This window comes from Pithys albifrons, chromosome 8 (assembly GCF_047495875.1).
Source record: "Pithys albifrons albifrons isolate INPA30051 chromosome 8, PitAlb_v1, whole genome shotgun sequence".
Lineage (NCBI taxonomy): Eukaryota > Metazoa > Chordata > Aves > Passeriformes > Thamnophilidae > Pithys > Pithys albifrons.
Genome location: NC_092465.1, coordinates 5373362 through 5387494, shown reverse-complemented (window position 1 = coordinate 5387494; position 14133 = coordinate 5373362). Strand labels below are relative to the sequence as shown.

Below are 14133 nucleotides of genomic sequence, written 5' to 3'. Positions count from 1 at the left end.
ACAACGTCACTATCATGTTTGGAGCTTCCCTCAGATATTTCACTGGTACCAAACTTAGATAAATTTGCTGTGGCATTGTGACAAATTTCCTTCTTCTCTAGGGTCACACACCCTCAGGGGAAGACATTAGCTCCACGAACATAAAGAAGTTGAAGCTGATTTTACCCATTTGGGCAAGAGAAGCCCATAGGCTGGAGACCGAGGCAATGGACCAGCATTTTGCATATATCTTCTGAATTTAGTGATAGGGTGACATTTATTTTTCCTAATACAATATTTAATAAAGTTACTAAGTCAAAATTTCATTATCCACAGTATCTATTTACTGAAAATGAACTGAGGACAATACATACTAAAAATATAACTTATTCAAAAATTGCTCAGTTGGTTACAACTTGGTTGTAATAATGCCAAGGTCATGGGTACAATCCCCTGTATGGGCTACTGACTTAAGAGTTGGACTCTATCATCCTTGTGGGTCCCTTCCAACTCAGAACAGTCTGTGATTCTGTGAACACTGAATCAAATTCCTATTTTATATTGAAGAAGTGACAGATTCAAACTCTCAGGTTCAAAGAGAAGCTCGAGGCAGGTTTGGCCACTGCAGCCAGGTTAGGGCTGAGAGGGCCACATTAGTTATTATTTACTTCTTTCCTTTGAAAGATCCAGAAGGGAGAGTAAGAGGATAATTGTACGAAGAGAAAAAATAGCAGGACAGCAGCCCAGGGAAGCACATTAAAAGGAGGATGGAGCTTTGCTTCATCTTTCAGAAAAGCAGATGGGCAGCAGGAGCCCAGGTGGCCCTGAGGGGATGTCTGGGGCAGAGCTGCTGAGGGGAGCAGGTCACCACTGACCAGTGTCCAAAACAAGAAAACAGGGCAGTTAGTGCTGAGATTAATGGCAATGTTTACAGCTCTCATCACTACTCCCACAGTCTCTCCAATCTATCATCTCAAAGAGCTGTCAGTGAATTATTCATGATTATGACATACAATTCATGCATATAAGAGCTTGAAAACTTGTTTTGCATTTTTAATTTTTTTTTAATTTTCTTTTATTTCACAGCAAATCTTCAATCTGAAAATAAAGTAGTTATTTCATATCCTCTGGTTTGGAGAACACCTGGAGGCACCCAGTAGGAGATAAGAGCCTAAAAAAGTGCAAATCCATGAAGATTCACCAGCATAGCAGCAGTTATGAGGTTTGGGTAAAGCTCATGGAAGGGAGCTCAGGTAACTGTTTCATCTCACAAAAAAAAAAACAAAACCACCAAAAACTCAATAGACTGATACTATCTCATATATTTGAATTAAAAAGAAAGATGTTTAATTATATGAATTGGAATATGAGAACTATTCATCATAGTGCAAAACTTTCTTTTTATTTTAGAATACTTTATAGATAAATGACAAGAGCCTTTTAAATATCTGTCAGGTGAGAAGCAAAACACAGGGATAAAGATTACTTCATTAGATGAGTATTTCAAAAGTTATTATTTCACCCATCTACCAGGAAAGCCCCAAATGAGATTTCCAATACTGGTCTCGTGCTGAGCAGACTAATGGCTGTGTCTTGGCTTTCTGTGGCTGGAGAAAAGGCTGATTTTAACCATATTCAGACACATAGCACACAGGATACATCCCTTCCACTCTTAACAGCCAAGTTTCACCCTCTATCCCGATAAAGAACATGTGAATCCATGTCAGGGTATAAAACTGACAGCGCTGCCTCAGACTGCTCAGTCTGTTCCTCAAGTTTCTGCTTCCATCTGACAATTTTTTCCACTGTCATGTATTACTGCATGTTTTAAAACTATTCATCCTCATAATAGAGAAGAAAAAATGAAAAAAAATAGTTATTAAAATATTGATTAAAGGAAAAGGTTGCAAAATGTTTTAAAGACACTTTTTATGTAAGTATGGATAACATGGAAAGCACCTTTGATTCAGAAATTATCAAAAAGGAAAAAAAACCCCATACAAACAACTAACTGTTGACCAACCTTTATGTCTATGAGATCCATCCATGTCAGAAAACTCAATATGATTTTCATCAGCCCAGTACAGCCTGTGGTTGACATAATCTATGGTGAGAGCCATGGGCCTGGATATCTGTGTGTCTATGAGAACAGTTGGTCTGGATCCATCCATCCCAACACGGCCAATGTGAGGGTACTCACAGCAATCAATCCAGTATAAGTATCTGCAAAACAAAGCAAAGCAGCTGAATAACAATAAATAATTGCCAGAGAGGCTGTGGATGCCCCATTCCTGGAAGTGTTCCATGGGTTGGATGGGGCCCTGAGCAATCTGAGCCAGGGAATGACATCCCTGTCCATGGCAGGGGGGGCTGGAACCAGATGATCTCTAAAGTCCATTCTGTGATTCTATGATTAATTTATTTAGTTGATCTCAACAATAAATCAGTAATTATTCTATAATATTTCCACCTTCCAGATAATTTTTTTTTATTTTTCTATACGTATCTGTAAATAAGTGTGATAAATGTAATGGGCTAGAATAGCAAAGTCCTCATGTTAGGTGTGATTTTATTAAATTAACTATGGACTAGTAAACAGGGTATTTAAGGTATCAAGAGTAATTGTTTATTCTTAATACCTTAGAATTTGAAGTAGCACCAAAATAGACATTTTGAATCTCACATCCTGCATAAACAGCATCACTACAAAATTGATCAGAAATATGATGTTACTTTTTTTTTTTGACACACAGTACAAAAGGTTATTTGCTGTTAACAGTCACATAATGAAATGATATTGCTTTCAGAAGCACTAGTGCCAGAACATTAGAACAGTTTCTCACACAGAGGGCTTAAAACCAGCTGAAGCACTGAGAAAAACTGTTGGAAAGCTGAGTAGCAATTTTCCTCTCAATATGCCATTTAACCACAACACAGAGCATGTTTATCACAGAGAAAGAAAAAAAAAAAGAGTCCTATTATTTAGCACATGGCTGCATGTTGCTGCTGTTGTGTGCCATACTCAGAACCTCAGGACAGACCCTGCCAGCTGGGAGGCTGAAATGCTTCTGCTCTACAGGTGTTGGACAGGCTTTCCAAAACCCAGATGCACTTCTTGTTCTTAATAACCACCTGGAAGAGCATTTGAGTGCAGGAGAAAACAGTGGCTCTAAGAACAGCTACAGGGATCCTACAACACACAGGGGCATGTTGGCACCAGGCCTGCTCCACACAAACAGCAGAGAAAGGGAACTTTCTCCGCTGACTCCAACAGAAAACATTTGTTTGGAAACATAACATTACTATTGGATGGCATCAGCCATACAATTGACTAAACATTTCTCATTTGTGAAGAAAAAGCTAAGATAAAATTAATATTATTCCAAATTACTCTGAATTTTAAATAAAAACACAGTGTATATTTGCAGCAGCTTTCCATATTAATAAATAAATAAATTTATTAACAATAGATCAAAAAAATAGCTTGACCTCAGACAGCTAAGTCTGTACACACTGAGAAGGAGCCAAATAAATCTATTGTGCATATATAAATATCTATTTATCTATCTATATATCTATATCTACAAATATATATAGATATGTAACCTTGGATGTCCAGGTAACCAAAGGGACATCCCATGTATTGGTATCTTGACCACATTTAACAAAGGTCTGCATCCTTCCTGCCAAATTTGACAGGCAGAAAAGGGCAGAGACACATGAAAATTAAATTCTAGCTCTAGGAACCAGTATAAAATGACTTTTACCTTAAAAATAGTCAAGTAGATAGGCTATACCAATTATTTGTATACCAACTGTTATCTAGTGATGATATAGTAAGCATTGGGAATGTATGTTTAGACTACTGATATCCAATGTAGCTAAAAGTTAGACAGTAAGAACTAATTGGTATTTCCTACCTACTTTTTCATAAAAAATTATTTTAATATCAAATTAGGATTAAATTCAAAATTACTGCAAATTGGTCGCTTCATACCCAGCTTGAGGATCTAAGGAGAGACCTCTAGGAAACTTCACTCTCTTGCTCACAAGGACAGTTGGGTACAAGCCATTGAGTTTAGACACCTCAATAATTCTCTTTTCAGTATCAGACCAATAGAGATTCTTCCCAATCCAATCAACAGCCAGTGCATTGGGAACAGCTGTGTTGTGGATTACCTAGAAAAGCAAAAATTACATAAATTATTCATCTAATACTGGGAAAAGGAACAACAATTCAAGAGCTATTGATACCAGAATATTGAGAAGCTGCATATTTGATACAGTGACATACAACAGGTGAGAAATGGGTATTGCTCACTGTGAAACACTGGCACTTCTCAAGTAATGACACTTCTTAAGTAACTAGGATGATGTGACACTTTCCTTACAGCAAAGGAGAATGGAGAATACCTTGATGAAGTAAATAGCAAATTCCCAACTTCTGCATTATGCACTAACTTTTAAAAATTTTGGATATTTCATTTTGCATCTTAGGTTTCTAGTTTTCTCTTAACACACAAAAAAAACCAAACCAACTTTTTCTCTTAACTATTCTCTTTTTTTCTTTTGTTTTTTTTTTCCACAGAGCAGGATGGAGATGAGGCTTCTCTCCTCACAGCATGCTCTCAAACACATCTGCTTCTCAGCTCCCCATTTCCCTCACTGGTCCACATCAGCATATCTTTCATTTTAATATCACAGTGGTGCCATATGTCATTGTGACAGACAGACCATAAGAGCACTCAGCTCTGTTCCACGAAAGGATTCCTAGCTGGAAAGTAAATATTGTGCTCTTATTTCCAACAATCATGTGCCTGAAGGGGAAAGCTTTCCAAGAATTAGTTAAATTTCAAAAGGATTACACTATTGAGGAGTAGGAGACAGAAGCACTTTAGTCACCTACTGGAAGGACCAACACAACTGTCAGGGCTGTGTTATTCTCAAGGTTTTTGATGACTTGAATAATTCTGAAACTTGAACAAGTTTCTCTAGAATACCTGATTATAAATCTCATCATGATTGTGTGACTCTGTCTTGCTTGGCTGGGAGTACTTCATGTCAAGTGTTGAGTAATATTCAGATATACACAATCATTTGACTCTATCTTATTCTAGGCTTGAAAATTCTTATCCTGAGAAGGTCTATTCTGACCTGTTCTAGTCCTGATTAGGTCCTAATTAGGACTTCAGAAAAAAACCCCACAAATCAGGAAGAAATTTTCTAAAAACTAATAATGGATTTACTACTGTTCTGTACATTATTGTTTATTTTCATCTTCATCACTAAACCCATGTGCAATAGAGTGTAAACGTCACATGTAAACCTGACCATGTACAACTGAATGTGTTAGCTTTAATTTTATTTAACATTTGAAGATATTGAAAAGTCTTCAGGATAAGGGACACAGTGAGATACTTCAAACCAGTTTTATAGTTATCAATATTTAAAAACACCTTTTCAGGTTGTTACATTATTTATCACCTTATAAAATATTTTAAAAATTAAATTCAGACATGCACTGATTTTTTTTTTAATACGAATAAAATACTTTGTTTTGTAAAACCTCCCCAGGACCAGCTTTACTGGTTTATAAACATGTAACTGCAGAAAATGCTACACTGCAACATGGGACATTTCCTGTAGAAATGGATAACTGAAAATTCAGACAGTGGTTCAGCTACCCTATCTAAACACTACACACCAGCATCAGCCAAAGTAATTAGTCTCTCTTTTCTGATGACTTTTCCTGTGGAGAGTCACTTCAAGCTTATTCCAGTCCCTGAGATCACCAGGGTGACATTTAACGTGCACAATCCAGCTTAAGGCAGCATTTCCCAACAACATTTGCATCTGCAACACTACACATAAAACACTGTCTTAATGTCTGAACACATTGTAGTGAAAATGTTGTCATTTCAGTTCTATGAATATCTGCTCCATGATCAGATGCAGATAGAAAATGAGATGCCATCAGGCTGCCCAGGGCAAGAGAGTCAGGGTTGGTGTGCTGAAAAGACTCCACCTCCTAAAAGAAAGGAGAAATCCAGGAAATCCTGGATAAAGCATCAAAAAGGATATTTTACACTGGTCATGTATCTATTTATAGTAAAGAGTAACATGAGAAGTAGGAAGGTATCAAAATAAGAAATTTATACTCCAAGGGAAAATTCTAACAATCAAACTCTGTTTCACGACAAAAAAAATATTGAAATATGTAAACAGGTTTTCTGGATAACAAAACCCATAAATGTTTAAATAATTAGGCAAATAATTACAACATTTTATTTTGAAATATTTTAATTTTAAATGACACCAGTTATTAAAATATATCTTCTGGTAACCTATTAGAAAGTCAAAGTGATATAAAATTATCATTTGGCACTGAATAAAAGATTACTGACAATGTTAGACAGCTACAATATATAATTCTTCATAAATTTTTGCATATATTTTTAGCTTTCAGTGGCCAAATATGGCCCAAGTTTTACATAGGAAATCCAAAATTTTTGTATGAAAATTAAATTTGCTTATTTTCATGATTTTTGCTTTTACATCACTATCCTAGTTGAGCAAAATCTCCATCATGACACTTGTCCTGCAAACTGCAAAATAATAAAAGAATAAAGGAAATATCCTACATGTCCCCATCCTAATTTTTTATACTGTTTGTTCAAATTTCTGAAACCTTTCCTTAAAAAATAAAATTATTATTAATTAATTATAAAGCAAGAGGATTTTTTTGCATTCTCCCATCTGGTTATTACAAGTTATTGATTGGGGAAAAAAAAAATCTTCTTGAAATAGATGAGATCAGAAATAAAAAATCTGAGGTCATACCCAGTCCTAAAACAGCATAATACAATTTCATCCAGAATGGAGAGAAGCTGAATAGGATGCTTGGTAAAGTATTTGAAGGCACTAACTATGATTCGAGGATTTATTGGATTTTGAACCTCACACTTGCCGGCCTCCTATTTTTTTCAGGAAAACTTTGCAGGGGCTCACTAGAACTTTGGAGGGCATGCTGGATTTTAGTTTTACCCCAGGGCATAGGAGTGCCATAAATTATGCCCTTCAGGTTCACTGATGCCAGCCAGTTTCAACTCCACCCCTCCAAAATGGGCTCTGAGGATGTTTCAGCCCATGCACTAACCTGCAAATGAAACCAGAAGTCTTTTCTCTCCGCATATTATTGGTTTACAATGAGGGAGGAAAATTCACAGGATATGTTACTGCTCCTTTACTCCATGTTTCAGAAAGTCAGACATAATAGAATAAACAAAGAATTCCTTCTTCCTTATCACCAATTGTGGAAAAATGTTCACATGAGTCAACAAATGTGCTTAAGAGTGGATTTGTGAACTTAATCCACTGCAGAGGCAGAACAGACAGGCTGTGCAGAAAGGGGAGTGCAGTTTTACCCTGGATTATCCACAGCAAAGACATTGAGTTTTTTTTGTTGTCAGTGGAGTGGAGGTGAGACAAAAAGACCACAGAACAGTTTATAAGAAATAATACACCAGTGTATTTACACAGCTTATGCCTATTTATAGCCGTTTTTTTCTTTGGCATCCTGTAAACCACATGGAACTGCCAATTCAGTCAACTGTCAAATAAGTCATAAGGAATTTGTTCCTAAATGCAGTTCTCTTATTCCCTATCCCTGCTTCAAAAAAGATACAAATGCAATTAAATTTTACTAGGACTTGCTAACTCCTGCTGTGTTTATTCCTATACCAAAGCCTTACAATCTGGGTTAAAACCATGAAGGAGCATTTACTAAAATACTCAAAAAATTTCCTTCTAGTAGTGACATTATTAATCCCCAATTACCTTGATGTCACTCCCATTTAAAGACATTCTGTTTATGCGGCTGCCATTTGGTCTGCTGGAATCAATCCAATAGATGAACTCCTCTCTGTAGTCAAAGTCTATTGCAATCACATTGTTCAGCCCCTAAAAACAAGGGGGAAATGCCCATTTATTCAAATATCTGAATACAAACTACTGGATAACATTCAGAGTAAAAAATACATTGCATTTAATATTCAAAATTCTTTATTTTACTGACTGTATGTTTCTGAAGCACTTGTCTCATTTTTCCATAGGTTACTGGTAAACAATCAGCATAAAATAAAGATTGTAACAGAAATAAATGGTGACAAAGAGCTGTCTCACTTCAAAAATTCAGATGATGCATGAAACTAAGTGAAGCTTCTGTGTTTTCCTTTACTATTATGAACATGAACTTTAGCAGTAGATACTTCAACTTTTTCTCACTTTCTCTGTTACTACCTTTGGCATTTCTTTGGCAAACTAGGTGAGAGAAACAGAAATAGTACAATATTTATAATATGTAAGTAATGAAAAAAACCCTCAGTAATATAAATGAATCAGGAATTCAAAATGGTGGTGGCTCAAAGAACATTGATTTTGATGCCTGAATATTGAAGTTTTGACTTTTGAGATGCCATGCTATAGGTACTGTGTATAGATAGACAGAGGTGGTATATACATCTAGTGTGAAAGTCAGAGATCCAGCAGGAATCTGGGAGTCTCCTATGGCTCCAGCGACAAAGCAAATACATTGTAAGAAAGAATGGTCATTATGTCTGAGGCACTCTGTACTCCAACAGGTTGGAAAGAGCAATCATACAATAATGGCTTTTCATGCCAAATGGCAGATAAGAAAGAAGGGGATTGCATTCAGATGAGGGCTTTTATTTTCTTATCTGCCCCATAACGAGTTTAATGTCCAGATATGGATTGATATCACAATATTTCTTAATACACCAGGACATTGTTATCAATGAAATATGGAGCAGCAGTGGTAAAAAGAAGGGAGGCAGTTTGTACTCCTTTTAAAACCACAATATCAGGTAATCAATTCCCTTATCAGCCCAATGACATTCTACTCTCAGGTAGATCAGCAACTCCCCTTGTTGATGTAATTCCCTGCAGTGAAGGGGATGTGCTGGACTAGTCAGCTCTAAAATAAACAACCAACAACAATATTTAATTGCACAGAAAATTGACACATGGCTTCTATGCCACCTACTGCTGTATAATTACTGCAAATCTATCTTTTGATCAAAATGTAGAGGGAAAGAACAATTAGGCTGCACAAATCATCATTAGAGAAGCCTGAAACAATACAGGGTTAGAGGACCACTCTCATTTTCAAAAATCCCATATCCATGTATGCAATGTTTAACAAACCAGCTGCAGCTCTGTCAGTCACATCTGTGCAGCAAAACATTTTCCCTGTCTTTTATCACTAGCATAATTCTATCTATAGAGAAATGCCCACCCCACAATCTTAATGAAGGAGACAACAGGTGAATGAATACAAAATACTACTGAATACAACATTCTATTTAATACAGTTTTAGAACATTCTAGAACTGAAAGTCAGCAATTTGTGAAAAATTTGCCTTATATTTATATATTCTACAACACTATAAAATTTTCCTGAGAATTCAGACTAATAAAAAGAATTGACTGCCTGAATATCTTTGTTTTCAGGTGTTTTATTTTGGGTCAGTTTAGTTTCAATATTTATCAGAACATCAACTGCAGGTGAACTATTTTTGTATATCTCTAACAGAGTTTTCTGTCCAGACATCATCTCCTCTGAGATGTCATTAAAGTCCTCCTATCATAATTCTTTGTCATTTCACATTCAATCTGCTTTTTAGAAGGAATAGGGAAGATTTCAAATGGCATCAGCTGCATTAGGCTCTCATCTTAAACCTGTGTTTTGGTTCTTATTGCACACAGCACACAATATTCTAGGCTGTGATTTGTGTTCCCTTGGTGCCCCAATTAAAAAAAAATGTAGATAAAAAGCACAAATAATGAGGAGGAAGATTATCTACTCTGCCTATGGTAAAACCCTGAGGGTTTTTGATGACTAGGAGTGAAGGAAATGGAAAGCAAAGAACATACATGAGACACAATTCAAACAGTTGTATTGTTGTGTATATTTGGGGGAAAAATAAAGGAAAAAGCCTGCACATAACTCAGAGAAGACTGAACAAGCTCCTGCTCTCAGCTCCTTGACTCTGAGTTTACGTGAACAACTGTTAGAACAGCAAAGCACAGCCCAAATACATGAAGAAGGGTGGGTTTGCTCCTCTGCCAGAGCCACTGTGGCATTTGCCATCACCTGGTAGATACCCAGGAAAGAGCCAATCCATCACAACATCAGAAGGACACAAGGATGTCGTTGGGAGGGAAATTACCTCCTGTGTGGTTTTGTTGGGACAGTTCCCTCTTTGGCTTCCAAATCAAATGCTGTATTTGTAGGAGCAAAGGCCAGGAGGTTCAATAGCAGAGGAATTTATCAGACCAGTGAATTAATGTGATATGGAAAACATAGATTTTCTTCAATGGCTGGAGCTACATGGTCTCTAATGCACTGAAGAGGAGTCCATTAAATTCAAGACTGATGATGCTCTAAGACAATCTGTCAACACCAGCCATTAAGAAAATTTACTGTTGCTCCCCTCTTTCCACAGGCTGCTATTAAGAGAAAAACCAGCAAAAGAGGGGAAAGGAAGTGAGATGGAAATGAGAGGCAGTCAGAAAGGTTTCAGAAGAACAGACAGACTTTAACATAACATTTTCTATGCTTAAATAAAGTCAATGTTTCATGCAAGATGGTTAATTTTGTAATTACTGTTGTGAAGACCTAAGCGTCTCTCTTGTGACATTAAGATGCACAACTTACTGACACAAGAAGCCACAAAAAGCCTAATTATATTAACAGGCACTAAATAATCTCCTAGTCTTACTAAAACTGATTAAAGATTATTCAAAGAAATAGATATTTTTATTAAAATAAATTTTGGAAATCTAATCTGTGGCAAGTAACTACACTTAGGTGAAGCACAGAAGGAGAGCAGAAACTGCTAAAAATGACAGCTCTGTATTTACTGTGTTACATTCTATTTTTGTCCTTTTTTTACCCACATTTTTTCCCTGCTATAATAATTTAGAACAATTAATTAAAAATTAAATTTAGCCAAAGACATAAGTTCATGTATTGTTATACCATAAATCTTGGGATTGTCTGTTTAGAAATAAATTTAGATTGTGACAACAAGCAGCCCAAATAATACACTGCCAAATAGCTTTTTGTTTGGGGTTTTTGGGGATTTTTTTACAGGAATTTACAAATTGAGCAAAACACACTGGGATGGAAGAGGATCATAAATAACATAATTTTTTAGTACATCAGAATGACTGACGAAACAACTGCCTGAGCTTTAATCATGTCAAATTAGGACAAAATAGTCAATGTTACAATAACTCTGAAGATGCTGCAGTTGTTCTGTGGTGCTCACAATGCCAATTGGAGGATGATGTTTCTGTCAGTTGAACACTTTAGAAAAGAATAAAAGTATTGAGTTAAACTTAGAGCATGGTACTATGATTATACCTGTTTCAACAAAGTGTAGTTGGATCCATCAGTGCTAATTTTTCTTATTTCATGATGATCAGCCAGAATTAAGAAAGGCTCCTCATCTAAACCCCGGGAGAAAGAATATATTAGACTAGCTTTAAGTTAATTTATGGAAAATCAGGAATACAATGCTGAAATACAGATGGTTTGAAAAATAAATGTTACATGCTCTGATCAATGTTATGGATGAAAGAAATATTTAAAACATTCAAATGTTCCAAGAAAGATCAATGATGCAGTATAAAAATGAACAAAGCAATCAATTAGTATATCTTTCAGTGTAATTTAATTCTTTTGCCTTTGCAATATGGGAACCATACTGTATTTTATCCTAATTTAATGTCAGAGATTAAATTTGAAATATATTTCATCCCATATGTTTTAATTTCAACATTTACTTTCAAATTACCACTAAGACTATTAATTGTTATGGCTGCAAACTGAGCATGTTTTGAGTGCTGCTTTTTGAGGTTTCAATACTCTGAACACTCTAACAATAAAGAAACAGCTATTTGCAAAAACCTCCATTCTCTGATTCTGAACTGAAGCCAGATTTTACTTTTTTAACCTTGGTTTTTTAGTTTATTTTTAAAAATTACATTCATACATTCATTCATGCCATCACTTACTTTGAAATATTTCTGATGCTGACATACATAATAGAAAAAATAATATTTTTTAAAGCTGTCTTTATTTTAGCTCTATTAAGAGAGACCTCAACTGAAATGAAAAAAAAAGAAAAAAAAGGCTGCCTGGGCTGTGAAGGAAACCCAGCACACAGCAATGGGTTTCTGTTCCTTTCCTCTTGATACTCTGCCTTTCCTTTCACTATCAAGCCAATCCCACTCACTGAGGCACATAAAAATAACATCAGAGGGGTGAGGAAATAACCAATGCTCTTGCATATCTTGAACTTCACTGGAGGATTTCATATGCTATAGGAATAATAGAGTTGGAAATTTCCATTCCTTTTTCCTGTTCCTTCTTTGCACATGATGAAGTCTCTCATACATTCTAATATTCTTAAGTTGATGAAATAAACCAGAAATCTTTTAAACACTCATCATAACCAGACTATTTTCATGGGACTTAGAAGTAGAACTAAGTATTTAATTTTTCCTAATACACTTTTTAACAAAGGTATTAAATCAGAATTTCATTATCCACTGTATCTATTTACTGCAAATGATCTGAGGACAATACATACTAAAAATATAACTTATTACATTCAGACATTGAATCAAATTCCTAATTTATATTGAAAAACTGGCAGATTCAAAGTAACTTTGTTTATCTTGCATAGAAAGGTAACACAGACCTCGAGGCTAAGGCTTTTCACAAATTATTTTGGATACAGCAGTGGATTATGAAAAAAAAAAAATAGAAATACCTGAAAGGGATTTGCAGCCATTCAGGTTATCAGGCTGTATTTCATACCCTTCTGCACACAAGCATTTGTAGGTTCCATAGGTGTTGATGCATTGCTGGCTACAGGGAAATCCAGATGAACATTCATCAATATCTATACATGTTTTGCCATCATCCTTCAGGAGGAATCCAGGCCAGCATTTGCACTGGGAAAGCAAACCAAACACATTCATTTTTAATTTCTCATTGATTCTGTCTATCACCATCTTGTGTACTTGCCTCTGAATATATCAGCATCATCAACTTTTTATGTATCTCATTTTTTCAAGTAACATCTTAATTACATTGTTGTTTCTACAGTTTACAGGGAGTTTATATGTTCCCTCCTGTAATTACTGTATCCAACAAATCTCCAGCTCTCTAGTCTGTGGCCTCCTGACTAGGACACAGTTCCAGAGGTTTAAATATCTTTAGAGCTAAGCCATGTTGGACAGATTTTATTTGGTTTTCACTGGGCTAAGAGCACAGAAAACACTCACATGCAGGCAGCTAACAGTTTTATTCTGCTGCTAAGGTGATTTTACTTTTTTTGAAATATTTCTCTAGGTATCTCTGACCTGGAAAAAGCTGGAGAAAATCACTCTTTCTGCTTTCACTGCCATGCATTTTCCTTTCTCACAAATGATTTTCAGTGCTCTGTATATATACATATATCAGTATGATTAATCATAGAATCATAGAATCGATTGGATTGAAAAAGACCTCTGAGATCATCAAGTATTAGTTGCCTTTAAGGAATTGTATGATCTTCTCCACAGTTTTAAAGTACATACTACACCATTTTTTAAATATAATTTGCACTTGTTTCCTTACAGGAAATAAATTTTGAATATTTTTATTATGGTAGTTAAGCTACTTTATTACAAGGAAGTACTACACAGTAGTTAAACAATTCAGAACTAAAATCTTGCACTACATTACACCACATTTTGCAATTATTCACCTTGTATCCCACAGGCAGATCCTGGCAATCCTGGGAGCAGCCACTCACTTTCTTGCTGAGGCATTCGTTAATGTGGCAGCTTTTCTCATCAGACCCGTCACTACAATCCTCTTTGTTATCACAAACAGCACTTTGAGCAATGCACTTGCCATTTTTGCACATAAAAAAAGAGCTGTTACATGACTGCTCTGGAAAACAGAAGGAAAAAAAAAGAGAGAGCACAACTTGGTGTCATCTATTAGTATTTGGAATTAGTTTTCTCATGGATCAGCTGCTAGGTGTGCATGTGAGAGGAAACTATTGTGTAAAAATT

The 14133-nt window shown here is 35.7% G+C and overlaps 1 protein-coding gene across 1 annotated transcript in view; it reads right to left on the bottom strand.

Annotated features, from left to right (window-relative positions):
• The window catches only part of LRP1B (LDL receptor related protein 1B), a 312472-nt gene that overhangs the window by 95527 nt on the left and 202812 nt on the right, over positions 1-14133 (bottom strand). The window contains exons 52-57 of the mRNA XM_071562122.1: positions 13821-14008; positions 12840-13023; positions 11426-11511; positions 7816-7938; positions 3977-4158; positions 2003-2202 (exon numbers count right to left, since the gene is read on the bottom strand). Coding sequence (XP_071418223.1) covers positions 2003-2202; positions 3977-4158; positions 7816-7938; positions 11426-11511; positions 12840-13023; positions 13821-14008 — 963 coding nt within the window. The remainder of the gene's footprint in view (positions 1-2002; positions 2203-3976; positions 4159-7815; positions 7939-11425; positions 11512-12839; positions 13024-13820; positions 14009-14133) is intronic.